The following is a 15,622-nucleotide window of genomic DNA, read 5'->3' as shown; positions in this document are numbered from 1 at the left end:
GGGTCCGGGAACGGCAGGAGGTCCTATACCCGGCTGACGGAAAGAAGAGATCCTCGTGCCTCACCAAGGTCGCCTGGACGGAGATCGCGGAAGAGGTCACCAGATGTGGGCTACAGCAGAGGGACTGGGTCCAGTGCAGGAAGAGGATGAACGATCTACTACGCACTGCAAGGGTAAGTCAGAGCGAGGAGTGGCCTGCATGGTATGAGGAGTGAAGGGTCAGTAACTTCAAAGCGGTATCAAAGATGGCTGCTGTGTACAATACTGTCCTCTGTCCTGCATCAGGCGCCTCAAAGGCAACGGTTACACGTGGGTGACCGGCATCTGCCTCTCGGTGCGAATGTCCCCCAAGTCCCATGACAGGGGACGTCTGAGAGACACACGTTGGAGAGCTCATCACGGGCGTGAGGGAGGGCAGGCGATAACGGGCCCACTCGATCGCGCTCTGGAGACCCTCTCTCCCTTTCTGCCCTCAGGATAAGAAGGCCTACAACAACATTGAGATGTTGAAGATGGGAACCAGAAGTGCTGTACTTCCGAAACCTGACCAGCGCTGAGGCACAGGCGCTCGAGTTGGCCGGAGATCAGGGCGGCTTTTGCATCTCCGATGCCGAGACTGGAGTGAAGAGCATTAAACGTGAGGAGGACTCGAGCTTTTGTCAACGCCTCTGGGCAGAGAGGGTAGGCAACACACGTGGCCGGGAGTCAGGGTTCAGGGCAGAGGAGGCTAATAGCTTGTGTTCTCCCCCTGCAGGTCGACGTGCTGCGGAGGGATATCGAGAAGCCCCCAATGATGTTCTTATGGCCTCCTCGGAGGAAGGGAGTGCCCACACCTCGGAGGACGCAGCATCGAATCTCTCGCCCTTCCTTTCCACCAGCGAAGGGACGATCACCTCGGTGGGAAAGCCAATGGTGCCGGACTCTCCATACGGTGAACACCTCCATGTGATGCAGGTCCAGTTGATGGGGGCTGTGAAAGACGAGGTCCCCGAGAGCCCGCCGGACTTTGGAGAACAGGCCCATTCCGAGCGCCAGGCCTATGATGAGGGCCCCCTGATGTCGGCCACTCTCAGTCTGCTGGAGTTGCAGCAACGAGCCGGGGAGAGTCTGGCAGAGCTGCCCAAGGCTATAAGCGGACATGCACGGATGATGGAGGAGTCCCTTCAGGATATGAGCTCGGTCATTGGTCATTCCTGCGAGCGCATGGCCTCTGCCATGGAGAGGCTGGCGTCCGCCATGGAGAGTCAGATCCAGCAGAACACTCAGTGCCTGCTGGGTGTGAGTGCCAACCTGCAGACCGTCGCTTTGGCCGTGAGCTCGCTGCAGCCGAATGGGAGGCACATGGTGCACCTGGACACTCCTCCCAGAGAGGCGCCTCCCCCATCGACGGAAAGCAGGGAGATGCCATCGTGCATGGGGAGCCCGGAGGAGCTGCAGCCTGGCACACAGGGGGGCTCCCATCGAGATGGTCTCAGGGTGGACAGGAGCTCCCCAGCCCCTCTGCCAGCGACCAGCCGTCTGCAGCGCAAGCGGCCTCAGAGGAGGCTTCTGGACTAATGAAGGAACGCCTCAGTTTGCCGGGTACCCTAGGGCACGGATAACCAGAGTGCAGCCGCCATGGTCCTCACATACCATGGGCCATGGTGAAATAATCATGGGCATTAAATACCGCCCCAGCCCAACATCACCCACGTCCCGGAAAATACATTTTAAACAAAGATACCGCCGTGCCAATCAGATGGTGATGGAGAGGCCCCAGGCTGACATGTTGCTGGACTACGTTCTCACTGCTTTATGATTAAATGGCGTTTTGTGCTTTCACTATGGGGTTTTTTCTGAGAATTATTGAAACAGAAAAAAATAGAGGAGGCATTTGGCCCTTCGAGCCTGCTCCACCAGTCATTATGATCACGGCTGATCATCCAGTTCAGTCGCCTAATCCTGCTCTATCCCCGTATCCTTAAATCCCCTTTGCCCCCGCCGCTAGATCTAACGGCGTCTTCAGAACATACAGGGTGGGATTCTCCGGTCCGCCAGCTGCCTGTTCCTCGGAGGGGCGAGGATGCGCTGTCGGCGCAACAGACAGTCCAGCCGGCGGAGAATACCAAAGTCAGTGTTTTGTCCTCAACTGATTTCTGTGGTAACGAATTCCACACTGAAGGTATTTCTCCTCATCTCTGACCTAAATGGTCCACCGCGTAGCCCCAGACTGTGACCCCTGGTTCTGGAAGCCCCCACCATCGGGAACAACCTTTCTGCGTCCACCCCGATCATTCCCATGAGAATTTTCTAGGTTCCTATGAGATACCCCCCCTCATTCGCCTGAGCTCCAGCGAATACAATCCTAACAGACTCAATCTTTCTCATATGTCAGTCCTGCCATCCCATAAATCAGTCCGGTGACTCGCCTGATGAAGGAGCAGCGCTCCGAAAGCTAATGATTCTAAACAAGCCTGTTGGACTTTAACCTGGTGTTGTAAGACTTCTTACTGTGCTCACCCCAGTCCAACGCCTGCATCTCCACATTATGAATCAGTCTGGTAAACCTGCACTCCCTCTATTGCAAGAACATCCTTCCTCGGATAAGGAGACCAAAACAGCACACTATATTCCAGGTGTGGCCTCACCTAGGCCCTCTGCAGTAGCATCAAGACATCCCTAATGCACCTGCAGGCTTGCTTTCAGGAACTGCTGTACAAGAAGACCCAGGTCTCCTTACACATCCCCCTCTCCTAATTTATGGCCATTCAGATAATCTGCCTTCTCGTTTTTTTCTCCCAAAGTGGATAATCTCCCATTAATCCAAATTCTATTGCATCTGCCATGTGTTTGCCTACTCACTGCTGCCCCACAGCGCCAGGGACCCGGGTTCGATTCCGACTTTGGGCCACTTTCTGTGTGGGTGTTTGCGCCTTCTCCCCGTGTCTGGGTGGGTTTCCTCCGGGTGCTCCGGTTTCCTCCTACAGTCCAAAGATGTTGCAGGTTAAGTGGATTGGCCATGATAGATTTCCCCTCTGTGTCCAAAATGTTAGGTGGGAGCATGGGCCTAGGTCGGGAGTTCGTTCAGAGGATCGATGCAGACTCGATGGGCTGAATGGCCTCTTTAGGGAATGCACTGTAGGGATTCTACAATTCTAAATTGTCATTATTGATTTCCTGACTTGGACATCATTCATAATAAGACTTTAAAACCAAGTTTTTTTTTTCCTCTCAATGAACAGCAAAGATCAATGAATGGGCTAAAATGATTGCTGGTGCCCCGGGATGTCCTGGCCAATTGCTATCCTTCAGAAAACAGGATTACCTGGTCGTGACCCCGTTGGAAGAAATGTCTTGTTTTCACGGTCCAAAATTTTCAAATCCTTATTCAGTGACCCGTATTTCTCGACTGAGGGAGAAACCTTATCCACAGATTAACACTGTCAAATCCTGAAGAACTCCATACAATCCATTGAGTGGACCAATCAGTGTATAGAGCGAGCACTGTCCCTTTCTACTCAATCTCCCATCCTGACATCAGTGGTGGGGAAGCTTTTGGAAAAGGTGCTGAGGGACAGGATGTATGCACATTTGGAGGAAAATGGATGAAAATGGACTAGTTAGGGACAGGCAGCATAGTTTAGTACGGGGAAAGTCATGTCTCACCAACTTGATTGAGTTTTTTGAAGAGGTGACGAAGAAAATTGATGAGGGAAGGGCTGTGGGTGTAGTTTATATGGACTTTAGTCAGGCAGACTGGTACAGAAATCACATGGGATTCGGGGTGGGCTGGCTAGATGGATACAGAAGTCTCTTCACTCGAGTAGCGGTGGAAGGGTATTTTTCAGAATGGAGACCTGTAGCTCGTAGAGTTCCACAGGGATCAGTTCTGGGACCTCTGTTGGCTGTAGTATACAAAAATGATCTGGAGGAAAATGTGGGTGGTCTGATTAGTAAGTTTGCGGATGACACGAAGATTGGTGGGGTTGCTGATAGTGCCAAGGGTTGTCAGAGGATACAACGGGGTATAGATAGATTGGAGACTTGGGCACAGAAATGCCAGATGGAGTTAAATCTGGACAAATGCGAAGTGATGTATTTTGGAGGATCAGATCTTGGTATGAATTATATTGCAACTGGCAGAACCCTCAGGAGCATTGGCATACAGAGGTATCTGATGTGCAGGTCCACAGTTCCCTGAAAGTGCCAACACAGGTGGCCAAGGTGATTAAGAAGGCATATGGCATGCTCGCCTTCATCAGTCGGCGCATTGAGTACAGGAGTTGGGAAATCATGTTGCAGCCGTATAAAACCTTGGTTAGGCCGCATTTGGAGTATCGCGTACAGTTCTGGTCGCCACATTATCAGAAGGACTTGGAAGCTTTGGAGAGAGTGCAAAGAAGGTTCACCAGGGTGTTGGCTATGAGGAGTGGTTGAATAAACTAGGATTGTTTTCACTGGAAAGACGGAGGCTGAGGGGAGACCTGATAGAGGTCGACAAAATTGTGGGAGGCATAGAAGGGTGTAGTCAGGCTTTTTTCCAAGGTTGGAGGTGTCAAGTACAAGGGGGCACAGGTTCAAGGTGAGGGGGGGAAAGTTGAAGGGAGATGTGCGGGTTAAGTTTTTCACTCAGAGAGTGATGGGTACGTGCTGGAACGTGCTGCCGGAGGATGTGTTGGAAGCAGGCACATTAGCAACATTAAAGAGGCATCTGGATGGGTACGTGAATCGGGAGGGATACGGACCGAGTAAGGGCAGAAGGTTTGGTTTTTAGTTAGGGCATCATGGTCCGCACAGGCTTGGAGGGCCGAAAGGCCTGTTCCTGTGCTGTACTTTTATTTGTCAAAGAAAATTCTCTCATTCTAGTTGTTAGGTTCAGAAAGGAAAACGCACTTTTTTTTCTTTTGAAAGGAGCTTCAGCGTCCGTGTCTGTGGGTGAGGCTGATAAATACTCTGTGGACGTGGGGGTCATGGTACAACTTCCACCACTCCCCTCCCTGGGTGGGTATACTGCAGGCAGGGATATCAGGAGTACCTGAGCCACAGAACTTCAAGCTCAGAAAACACGCCCCATCATGTCAGCCCAACCTTTGATACCCCCCAGCCCTGCCAGACGGTCTGAATCTCGCCTCCTTCAAAGCTTGCAGCTCGGCTCCTCTGAATACGCGACCCAGGAGCCGTCAGTTCTGTGTGGGCCCTCGATCTTCATCATCCCATCTGGGACGATGCACCACACGCAGATGGTCTGTTCTCCGTGGGTTTAGTGGCAGCATTTCCTGGGAATGCGAGCAAACAGCAAGCTATGGCCAGCGGCGTGGGACTGATGAGCCGGTGTTTCATTCGGGGATAAAGGGACCGTGTTCATCATCAGGTCTGGATTCAGTTCAGACCAGTGCACACATTCACTTCAGTTGAAGTCAGGTTGCAAACTGACTTTTAGGATTGGGCTGGGTTTAACTTTGATCTTGGAATTAGGGGCGAGACTTTGAGGCATGGTTACATTTACTGCTACGTTTATATTTCTAATGACCATTCGGTTTAGTTTAGTATTAGGGTTTGGATGATGATTACAGATACCGTTACCATGGGCGTCATTCTCTGACCCCCCCGCCGGGTTGGAGAATTGCCGGGGGCTACCGTGAATCTCCGGTACCGGATATTCGGCGGGGGCGGGAATCGGGCCGCGCCGGTTGGCGGCCCCCCCCCGCTGGATTCTCCGGCCTGGATGGGCCAAAGTCCCGCCGATAAATTGACTGTCCCGCCGGCGTGGATTAAACCACCTTTTGAACGGTGGGACAAGGCGGCGTGGGCGGGCTCTGGGGGGGCGCGGGGCGATCTGATCCCGGGGGGTGCCCCCACGGTGCCCTGGCCCGCGATCGGGGCCCACCGATCCGCGGGCGGGCCTGTGCCGTGGGGGTACTCTTTCCCTTCCGCCTCCGCCACGGTCTCCACCATGGCGGAGGCGGAAGAGACTCCCTCCACTGCGTATGCATGGGAAACTGTCAGCGGCCGCTGACGCTCCCGCGCATGCGCCGCCCGGGGATGTCATTTCCGCGCCAGCTGGCGGGGCAACAAAGGCCGTTTCCGCCAGCTGGCGGGGCGGAAATTCCTCCGGCGCCGGCCTAGCCCCTCAATGTTGGGGCTCGGCCCCCAAAGATGCGGAGCATTCCGCACCTTTGGGGCGGCGTGATGCCCGTCTGATTGGCGCCGTTTTGGGCACCAGTTGGCGGACATCGCGCCGTTTCCAGAGAATTTCGCCCCATATGTGAATCCATTAAATTTAGCCTTAAAATTAAAGTCACAGTTCATGCTTGTTTTCCAATTTGCATTAGGGCTCAAGACTGTATTGACATTTAAGTAGGTTTAGGTTTTAGGCTAAATTATCAGCTCTCCCTCACCCAGCCCGTAATGGGAACTGGAACCGGGGATCAGAGCTGGATATCAGGTGGCAGCACGGTGGCACAGTGGGTTAGCATTGCTGTCTCACGCTGCCGGGGTCCCAGGTTCGTTCCCGGCTCTGGGTCACTGTCAAAGAACAAAGAAATGTACAGCACAGGAACAGCCCCTTCGGCCCTCCAAGCCTGTGCCGACCATGCTGCCCGTCTAAATTAAAATCTTCTACACTTCCTGGGTCCGTATCCCTCTATTCCCATCCGATTCATGTATTTGTCAAGATGCCCCTTAAATGTCACTATCGTCCCTGCTTCCACCACCTCCGGCAGCGAGTTAAGGGGCTGGTTTAGCACAGGGCTAAATTGCTGGCTTTGAAAGCAGACCAAGGCAGGCCAGCAGCACGGTTCAATTCCCGTACCAGCCTCCCCGAACAGGCGCCGGAATATGGCGACTAGGGGCTTTTCACAGTAACTTTATTTGAAGCCTACTTGTGACAATAAGCGATTTTCATTTCATTTTCATTTTCAGGTACCCACTACCCTCTGTGTAAAAAAATCTTGCCTCGTACATCTCCTCAAATAACGTGTGGAGTTTGCACATTCTCCTTGTGTTTGTGTGGTTTTCGCCCCCAGAATCTTAAAATGTGCAGGGTAGGTGAATTGGCCACACTAAATTGCCCTTTAATTGGAAAAAAATGAATTGGGTACTCTAAATTATTATTTTTTTTAAATGCTGGATATCAGGAACCGGAATCCGGTTTTCCATTGGACAGTCTGTCAGAACCCATACCAGGATTCGGAAATCTTTAAAATATAGGAGACTCCTCCTTCTGGCTTTGAAGAAGCGACACTCTCTCCATTGGAGTTGTTATAATAACAGTGGCCCAGATATGGAGGATAGACCCTGGAGCAGTAAGCCGGCCTGCCAGCTGTGTACCTAGAGGGAAACGCCATACCTAAACACTAAAGCAGACCCCCTACAGTCCCAGCGATTCTGTTTAAATTATCCTCCATCAACAACAAGGGAATCAGAAGGAAGATCTTGTTCTCTGTTAGTGGAAGAACTGCAGTTTTTTATTGCCCTTTGCAGCTGACAGGGGCACGCTGGCTTGAACATCTGAAGCACAGCTCTGAGCTCAGAAGGAAGAAAAACAAATGTTGCTATTATTGTGGGGTAATCGGGACAGATTGAAGCAATGGATCATTATTGGGGTGGCTGAGAGCATGTAAAAGGGAGCGAGGTAGCTGAGTGGAACCGTTAAATTTCCATTCCAGTGAATGAATTCCAATCAGCACTTTTAAAACATTTCAGAGAAATCATTGATACAATTGTCACAGAGAGAGGAAAAACACCTTGGTTTGAATGGAGGGAGAGACATCAGGAACACTATGCTCAGTCCAATAACGCTCATTAGAGCATCATTGAGGGCAGCACAGTAGCACAGTGGGTTAGCACTGCAGTCTCACGGCGCCGAGGTCCCAGGTTCGATCCTGGCTCTGGGTCACTGTCCGTGTGGCGTTTACACATTTTCATAGAATTTACAGTGGAGAAGGAGGCCAGTCGGCCCATCGAGTCTGCACCGGCTCTTGGAAAGAGCAACCTACCCAAGGTCCACACCTCGAACCCTATCCCCATAACCCAGCAACCCCACCCAACACTATGGGCAATTTTGGACACTTAAGGGCAATTTAGCATAGCCAATCCACCTAACCTGCACATCTTTGGACTGTGGGAGGAAACCCACGCACACACGGGGAGGATGTGTAGACTCCGCACAGACAGTGACCCAAGACGGAATCGAACCTGGGATCCTGGAGCTGTGAAGCAATTGTGCTATCCACAATGCTACCGTGCTGCCCAATTCTCCCTGTGTTTGCGTGGGTTTCGCTCCCACAACACATAAATGTGCAGGGTAGGTGGATTGGCCGCGCTAAATTGCCCCTTAATTGGAAAAAAATGAATTGGGTGCTCTAAATTTATATTAGAAAAAAGAACATTGAAATACTGAAAGGCAACGAATATGACTTCTGAATTTGAAACAGAATATAGGACATGTTCAAAGAATTATGGGGCTGGTTTAGGAATTAAGGGGCTGGTTTAGCACAGGGCTAAATCGCTGACTTTTAAAGAAGACCAAGGCAGGCCAGCAGCACGGTTCAATTCTCGTACCAGCCTCCCCGAACAGGCGCCGGAATGTGGCGACTAGGGGCTTTTCACAGTAACTTTATTTGAAGCCTACTTGTGACAATAAACGAGTTTCATTTCATTTCATTTCATTACAGTAAGCACAACGCCCCTGGTAAGAAAAATAACGCAATTCGAGTTGAAAAGTACAATTGAAAAACACTGAGAAGCATACAATAAAACACATGACAAAAGCAAAGCCATACTTGATCAACGATATTGAGGTTTTGAGACATGGGGCGGAATTCTCCAGTATCGGCGCGATGTCCGCCGATTGGCGCCCAAAACGGCGCAAATCAGTCAGGCATCGCGCCACCCCAAAGGTGCGGAATGCTCCGCATCTTTGGGGGCCGAGCCCCAACATTGAGGGGCTAGGCCGGCGCCGGAGGAATTTCCGCCCCGCCAGCTGGCGGAAAAGGCCTTTGGTGCCCCGCCAGCTGGCGCGGAAATGACATCTCCGGGCGGCGCATGCGCGGGAGCGTTAGCGGCCGCTGACGGCATTCCCGCGCATGCGCAGTGGAGGGAGTCTCTTCCGCCTCCGCCATGGTGGAGACCGTGGCGGAGGCGGAAGGGAAAGAGTGCCCCCACGGCACAGGCCCGCCCGCGGATCGGTGGGCCCCGATCGTGGGCCAGGCCACCGTGGGGGTACCCCCTGGGGCCAGATCGCCCCGCGCTCCCCCCCAGGACCCTGGAGCCTGCCCGCGCCGCCTTGTCCCGCCGGTAAGGTAGGTGGTTTAATCTACGCCGGCGGGGCAGGCATTTTAGCGGCGGGACTTTGGCCCATCCGGGCCGGAGAATTGCGTAGGGGTTCCCGCCAACCGGCGCGGCGCGATTCCCGCCCCCGCCGAATATCCGGTGCCGGAGAATTCGTCAACCGGCGGGGGCGGGATTCACACCAGCCCCCGGCGATTCTCTGACCTGGCGGGGGGTCGGAGAATCTCGCCCCATGATTTCAAATCGTAGATCAAATTACTATGACAGATCAGAGAACTTCAATTGTCAAATTAATTTTGGTAAATTTCAACATAACAGACTCATGTCGGATTTCAGATTAAATGGAGTTTGCCGCTAAATTTCCTCGCTCCAATAGAAATTTTGAGTCACAAAACCTCAATTAAAAAATCAAGACTCCGGAGTGGAAGATTCTCATGACTTTTCTGGGGCATTTATAACACGAAAAGAAATAGAACAAAATTACCTTTGCTCAGATCAAGAATAAACCATTATCCAGAGGATGTGAAAGATGTCTCAGTGGGCCGCACGCTCTTTAAATGTCAGTAACTGGTTGAAATCTATTTCTTGGCACCGTTCAATCGAAAGCAAGGCGACATCGAAGTGTTCTCTTCACACACTTATTGGTAAACATCTTGATCCAATGGTCAAAATCCTCCTGTTTTCAATCAATGCCATGGTTAAAACACGGAGACCGCTTGGTGGATGGAGATATCACACAGAATGACTTTAAATGAGCATCAATTTGTTTCATTCCAGTTAGTGACCCACACTCAGTACAATTTCATCGTTACAGATACTCCCAATAGTACCTGGTCACTGGTATCAGATATTCCACTGGGTCAGTGACCACACTCAGTACAATTCCATAGTCACAGATACTCCCAATAGTACCTGGTCACCGGTGTCAGATATTCCACTGGGTCAGTGACCCAGACTCAGTACAATTCCATAGTTACAGATACTCCCAATAGTACCTGGTCACTGGTTCAGATATTCCACTGGATCAGTGACCCACACTCAGTACAATTCCATAGTCACAGATGCTCCCAATAGTACCTGGTCACTGGTATCAGATATTCCACTGGATCAGTGACCCAGACTCAGTACAATTCCATAGTCACAGATACTCCCAATAGTACCTGGTCACCGGTGTCAGATATTCCACGGGGTCAGTGACCCAGACTCAGTACAATTCCATTGTTACATGTATTCCCAATAGTACCTGGTCACTGGTATCAGATATTCCACTGGGTCAGTGACCACACTCAGTGCAATTCCATCGTTACAGATACTCCCAATAGTACCTGGTCACTGGTATCAGATATTCCACTGGGTCAGTGACCCAGACTCAGTACAATTCCATCGTTACAGATACTCCCAATAGTACCTGGTCACTGGTATCAGATATTCCACTGGATCAGTGACCCAGACTCAGTACAATTCCATAGTTACAGATACTCCCAATAGTACCTGGTCACTGGTATCAGATGTTCCACTGGATCAGTGACCCACACTCAGTACAATTCCGCAGGTACAGATACTCCCAATAGTACCTGGTCACTGGTATCAGATATTCCACTGGATCAGTGACCCACACTCAGTACAATTCCGCAGTTACAGACACTCCCAATCGTACCTGGTCACCGGTGTCAGATATTCCACTGGGTCAGTGATCCACACTCAGTGCAATTCCATCGTGACAGATACTCCCAATAGTACCTGGTCACTGGTATCAGATATTCCACTGGGTCAGTGACCCACACTCAGTACAATTCCATAGTCACAGATACTCCCAATAGTACCTGGTCACCGGTGTCAGATATTCCACTGGGTCAGTGACCCAGACTCAGTACAATTCCATAGTTACAGATACTCCCAATAGTACCTGGTCACTGGTTCAGATATTCCACTGGATCAGTGACCCATACTCAGTACAATTCCATAGTCACAGATGCTCCCAATAGTACCTGGTCACTGGTATCAGATATTCCACTGGATCAGTGACCCAGACTCAGTACAATTCCATAGTCACAGATACTCCCAATAGTACCTGGTCACCGGTGTCAGATATTCCACGGGGTCAGTGACCCAGACTCAGTACAATTCCATCGTTACATGTATTCCCAATAGTACCTGGTCACTGGTATCAGATATTCCACTGGGTCAGTGACCACACTCAGTGCAATTCCATTGTTACAGATACTCCCAATAGTACCTGGTCACTGGTATCAGATATTCCACTGGGTCAGTGACCCAGACTCAGTACAATTCCATCGTTACAGATACTCCCAATAGTACCTGGTCACTGGTATCAGATATTCCACTGGATCAGTGACCCAGACTCAGTACAATTCCATAGTTACAGATACTCCCAATAGTACCTGGTCACTGGTATCAGATGTTCCACTGGATCAGTGACCCACACTCAGTACAATTCCGCAGGTACAGATACTCCCAATAGTACCTGGTCACTGGTATCAGATATTCCACTGGATCAGTGACCCACACTCAGTACAATTCCGCAGTTACAGACACTCCCAATCGTACCTGGTCACCGGTGTCAGATATTCCACTGGGTCAGTGATCCACACTCAGTGCAATTCCATCATGACAGATACTCCCAATAGTACCTGGTCACTGGTATCAGATATTCCACTGGGTCAGTGACCCACACTCAGTACAATTCCATAGTCACAGATACTCCCAATAGTACCTGGTCACCGGTGTCAGATATTCCACTGGGTCAGTGACCCAGACTCAGTACAATTCCATAGTTACAGATACTCCCAATAGTACCTGGTCACTGGTTCAGATATTCCACTGGATCAGTGACCCACACTCAGTACAATTCCATAGTCACAGATGCTCCCAATAGTACCTGGTCACTGGTATCAGATATTCCACTGGATCAGTGACCCACACTCAGTACAATTCCGCAGTTACAGATACTCCCAATCGTACCTGGTCACCGGTGTCAGATATTCCACTGGGTCAGTGATCCACACTCAGTACAATTCCATCGTGATAGATACTCCCAATAGTACCTGGTCACTGGTATCAGGTATTCCACTGGGTCAGTGACCACACTCAGTGCAATTCCATCGTTACAGATACTCCCAATAGTACCTGGTCACTGGTATCAGATATTCCACTGGGTCAGTGACCCACACTCAGTACAATTCCATCGTTACAGATACTCCCAATAGTACCTGGTCACTGGTATCAGATATTCCACTGGGTCAGTGACCCACACTCAGTACAATTTCATAGTCACAGATACTCCCAATAGTACCTGGTCACCGGTGTCAGATATTCCACTGGGTCAGTGACCCACACTCAGTACAATTCCATCGTTACAGGTACTCCCAATAGTACCTGGTCACTGGTATCAGATATTCCGCTGGGTCAGTGACCACACTCAGTGCAATTCCATCGTTACAGGTACTCCCAATAGTACCTGGTCACTGGTATCAGATATTCCACTGGATCAGTGACCCAGACTCAGTACAATTCCATAGTTACAGATACTCCCAATAGTACCTGGTCACTGGTATCAGATATTCCACTGGGTCAGTGACCACACTCAGTACAATTCCATCGTTACAGGTACTCCCAATAGTACCTGGTCACTGGTATCAGATATTCCACTGGGTCAGTGACCACACTCAGTGCAATTCCATCGTTACAGATACTCCCAATAGTACCTGGTCACTGGTATCAGATATTCCACTGGGTCAGTGACCCAGACTCAGTACAATTCCATAGTCACAGATACTCCCAATAGTACCTGGTCACTGGTATCAGATATTCCACTGGATCAGTGACCCAGACTCAGTACAATTCCATAGTTACAGATACTCCCAATAGTACCTGGTCACTGGTATCAGATATTCCACTGGGTCAGTGACCCAGACTCAGTACAATTCCATAGTCACAGATACTCCCAATAGTACCTGGTCACTGGTATCAGATATTCCACTGGATCAGTGACCCAGACTCAGTATAATTCCATAGTTACAGATACTCCCAATAGTACCTGGTCACTGGTATCAGATGTTCCACTGGATCAGTGACCCACACTCAGTACAATTCCGCAGTTACAGATACTCCCAATAGTACCTGGTCACTGGTATCAGATACTCCACTGGATCAGTGACCCACACTCAGTACAATTCCGCAGTTACAGATACTCCCAATCGTACCTGGTCACCGGTGACAGATATTCCACTGGGTCAGTGATCCACACTCAGTGCAATTCCATCATGACAGATACTCCCAATAGTACCTGGTCACTGGTATCAGATATTCCACTGGGTCAGTGACCCACACTCAGTACAATTTCATAGTCACAGATACTCCCAATAGTACCTGGTCACCGGTGTCAGATATTCCACTGGGTCAGTGACCCAGACTCAGTACAATTCCATAGTCACAGATACTCCCAATAGTACCTGGTCACTGGTATCAGATATTCCACTGGGTCAGTGACCCAGACTCAGTACAATTCTAAACCGACAGATACTACCACTAATATCCTGCCTCACCTTTCTGCCTGAGGTCTGACACAATCGTACCCAATGTATCACCGAGGGAAATGTCTGGTTTATTTAGTCCGCCCGACAGTTACAAACAGGCGTTCATTTTTACTTCAGGCAATGTTAGAAAATCACAGGCATATTACAGTATATTAGACTCAACAAAAGACTGTGTTTGGCCATCTGTCTTTGTAACGATGAGCGCTAGTGCAGCACGCCACAGAAATAAACCACAGACCAGTACACACAGGGATTTAAACATCTTCAATGGTCGTGGTCACTTTCCAGGAATTCCAATGATGGCAATAATCAGGTAGATTCTTTTTACCACAATGCCAATTAGATGCGTCATTTTCAGTGTGAAGTGTTCTGACGTTTGCACTGCAGCTAATCTCTCAATGTTAAACTCTGAGGTGACACACCCACCTCCTTGACTTTATATCCATCTCGCAGTTGGGAGAGGTTGTGCCGAGGACTCTACCCTGATAAACCTCTGCACTGATGTCCTGAATTTGAAAGGATTGAACTCTGGCAACAAAAACCCTGTTTGCTTGTTCTTGGTGGGACACCAGCCAGTGGTGCGTTTACCCCCTAGTTTCCATTGACTCTAGTTTTGCTAGGATGTCCCGGTGCCACACTGTGACTAATGCAGCTATAATGTCAAGGGCAGTCATTCTCACCTCACCTCTGGAGATCGACTCCTTTGGCCATGTTTATGCTAAAACTGGATTATGGTCAGGGAGCTGTGGCCCTGCCAGAGTCCAAACAGTGTGAATGAGAAGGTTATTGCTGAGCAAGTACCGCTTGATAGACCTACTGATGTCAGCTTCCATCATGTTGGTGATCAAGAGTAGACCGATGGGACGTAATTACTGGCGTTGGTCACATAGAGTAATCGAGTCAGAGTTTTCCATTTTTTTCTTTATTCATTTTTACGGGATGTGGTTTTCGTTGGCACGGCCTGCATTTGTTGCCCATCCCTAGTTGCCCTTGAGCGATTGGTGGTGAGCTGCTTTCTTGAACTGCAGCAGTCCATGTGGTGTAGGTACACCCACTGTGCTTTCGGCGAAGGAGTTCCAGGATTTTGACCCGCCGACAGTGAAGGAGCAGCAATATATGTCTAAGTCAGGACTGTGAGGGGATCGTCCGGGTGGGGGTATTCCCAGGTATCTGCTTCCATTGCCCTTCTGGATGGTAGTGGTCGTGGGTTTGGAAGGTGCTGTCGAAGGAACCTTGGTGAGTTGCTGCATTGTATCGAGTCGATAGCACACACTGTTCCTACTGTGCGTCAGTGGTGGAGGGATTAAATGTTGTGGAAGGGGTGCTCCATTTGTTATATTCTTTGCAAATATTGCCTATTCTGTTGTCGGTTATAGTAGCCGTTGCCTTAAGTTGGCTCAGCTCCATTTATCAGGTGCTAAGGGTGGGTGGGACTGGGGTGGGGGGCGGAGGGTGTAGTTTGGTTCTCATGAATATTAGTCTATATCATCTGGCCTCTCAACTAAGATTCATCAGAGAGGGTGAGGATGGATTTGGCATCCACATGGCTCGATATTGAAGCAGAGCAGTGAGTTTTACCTCTACATGTCTTGTTGATTATGGTGACATTAAGGCGGGACCAGCTAAGTGTGACAATCCGATTGTTAGTAATAGTCTGGGGGCATGGAGGTTGGTCCACCAACTAGAAGGCAGATGGAATCTGACGCCCGCTCTCCCCTGTCGAGGGCAGTCCAGCTTTCCCACCTGGACTAATCGACCATGGATTCATACCTGGAGAGATATCGGCTGGGAGACAT

At 50.1% G+C, this 15,622-nt stretch overlaps 1 protein-coding gene across 1 annotated transcript in view; it reads left to right on the top strand.

The window, feature by feature from the left end:
* The window catches only part of LOC140410196 (uncharacterized), a 37,924-nt gene extending 36,103 nt beyond the window's left edge, over nucleotides 1-1,821 (top strand). Inside the window, exon 4 of the mRNA XM_072498167.1 lies at nucleotides 755-1,821. Within this exon, the coding sequence (XP_072354268.1) occupies nucleotides 755-1,557 (803 nt within the window). The 3' untranslated portion in view covers nucleotides 1,558-1,821. The remainder of the gene's footprint in view (nucleotides 1-754) is intronic.
* Nucleotides 1,822-15,622: the final 13,801 nt, after the last annotated feature.

This window comes from Scyliorhinus torazame, chromosome 4, assembly GCF_047496885.1.
Source record: "Scyliorhinus torazame isolate Kashiwa2021f chromosome 4, sScyTor2.1, whole genome shotgun sequence".
In the NCBI taxonomy this organism is placed as follows: Eukaryota; Metazoa; Chordata; class Chondrichthyes; order Carcharhiniformes; family Scyliorhinidae; genus Scyliorhinus; species Scyliorhinus torazame.
This window is presented reverse-complemented; position numbering and strand designations above follow the sequence as displayed.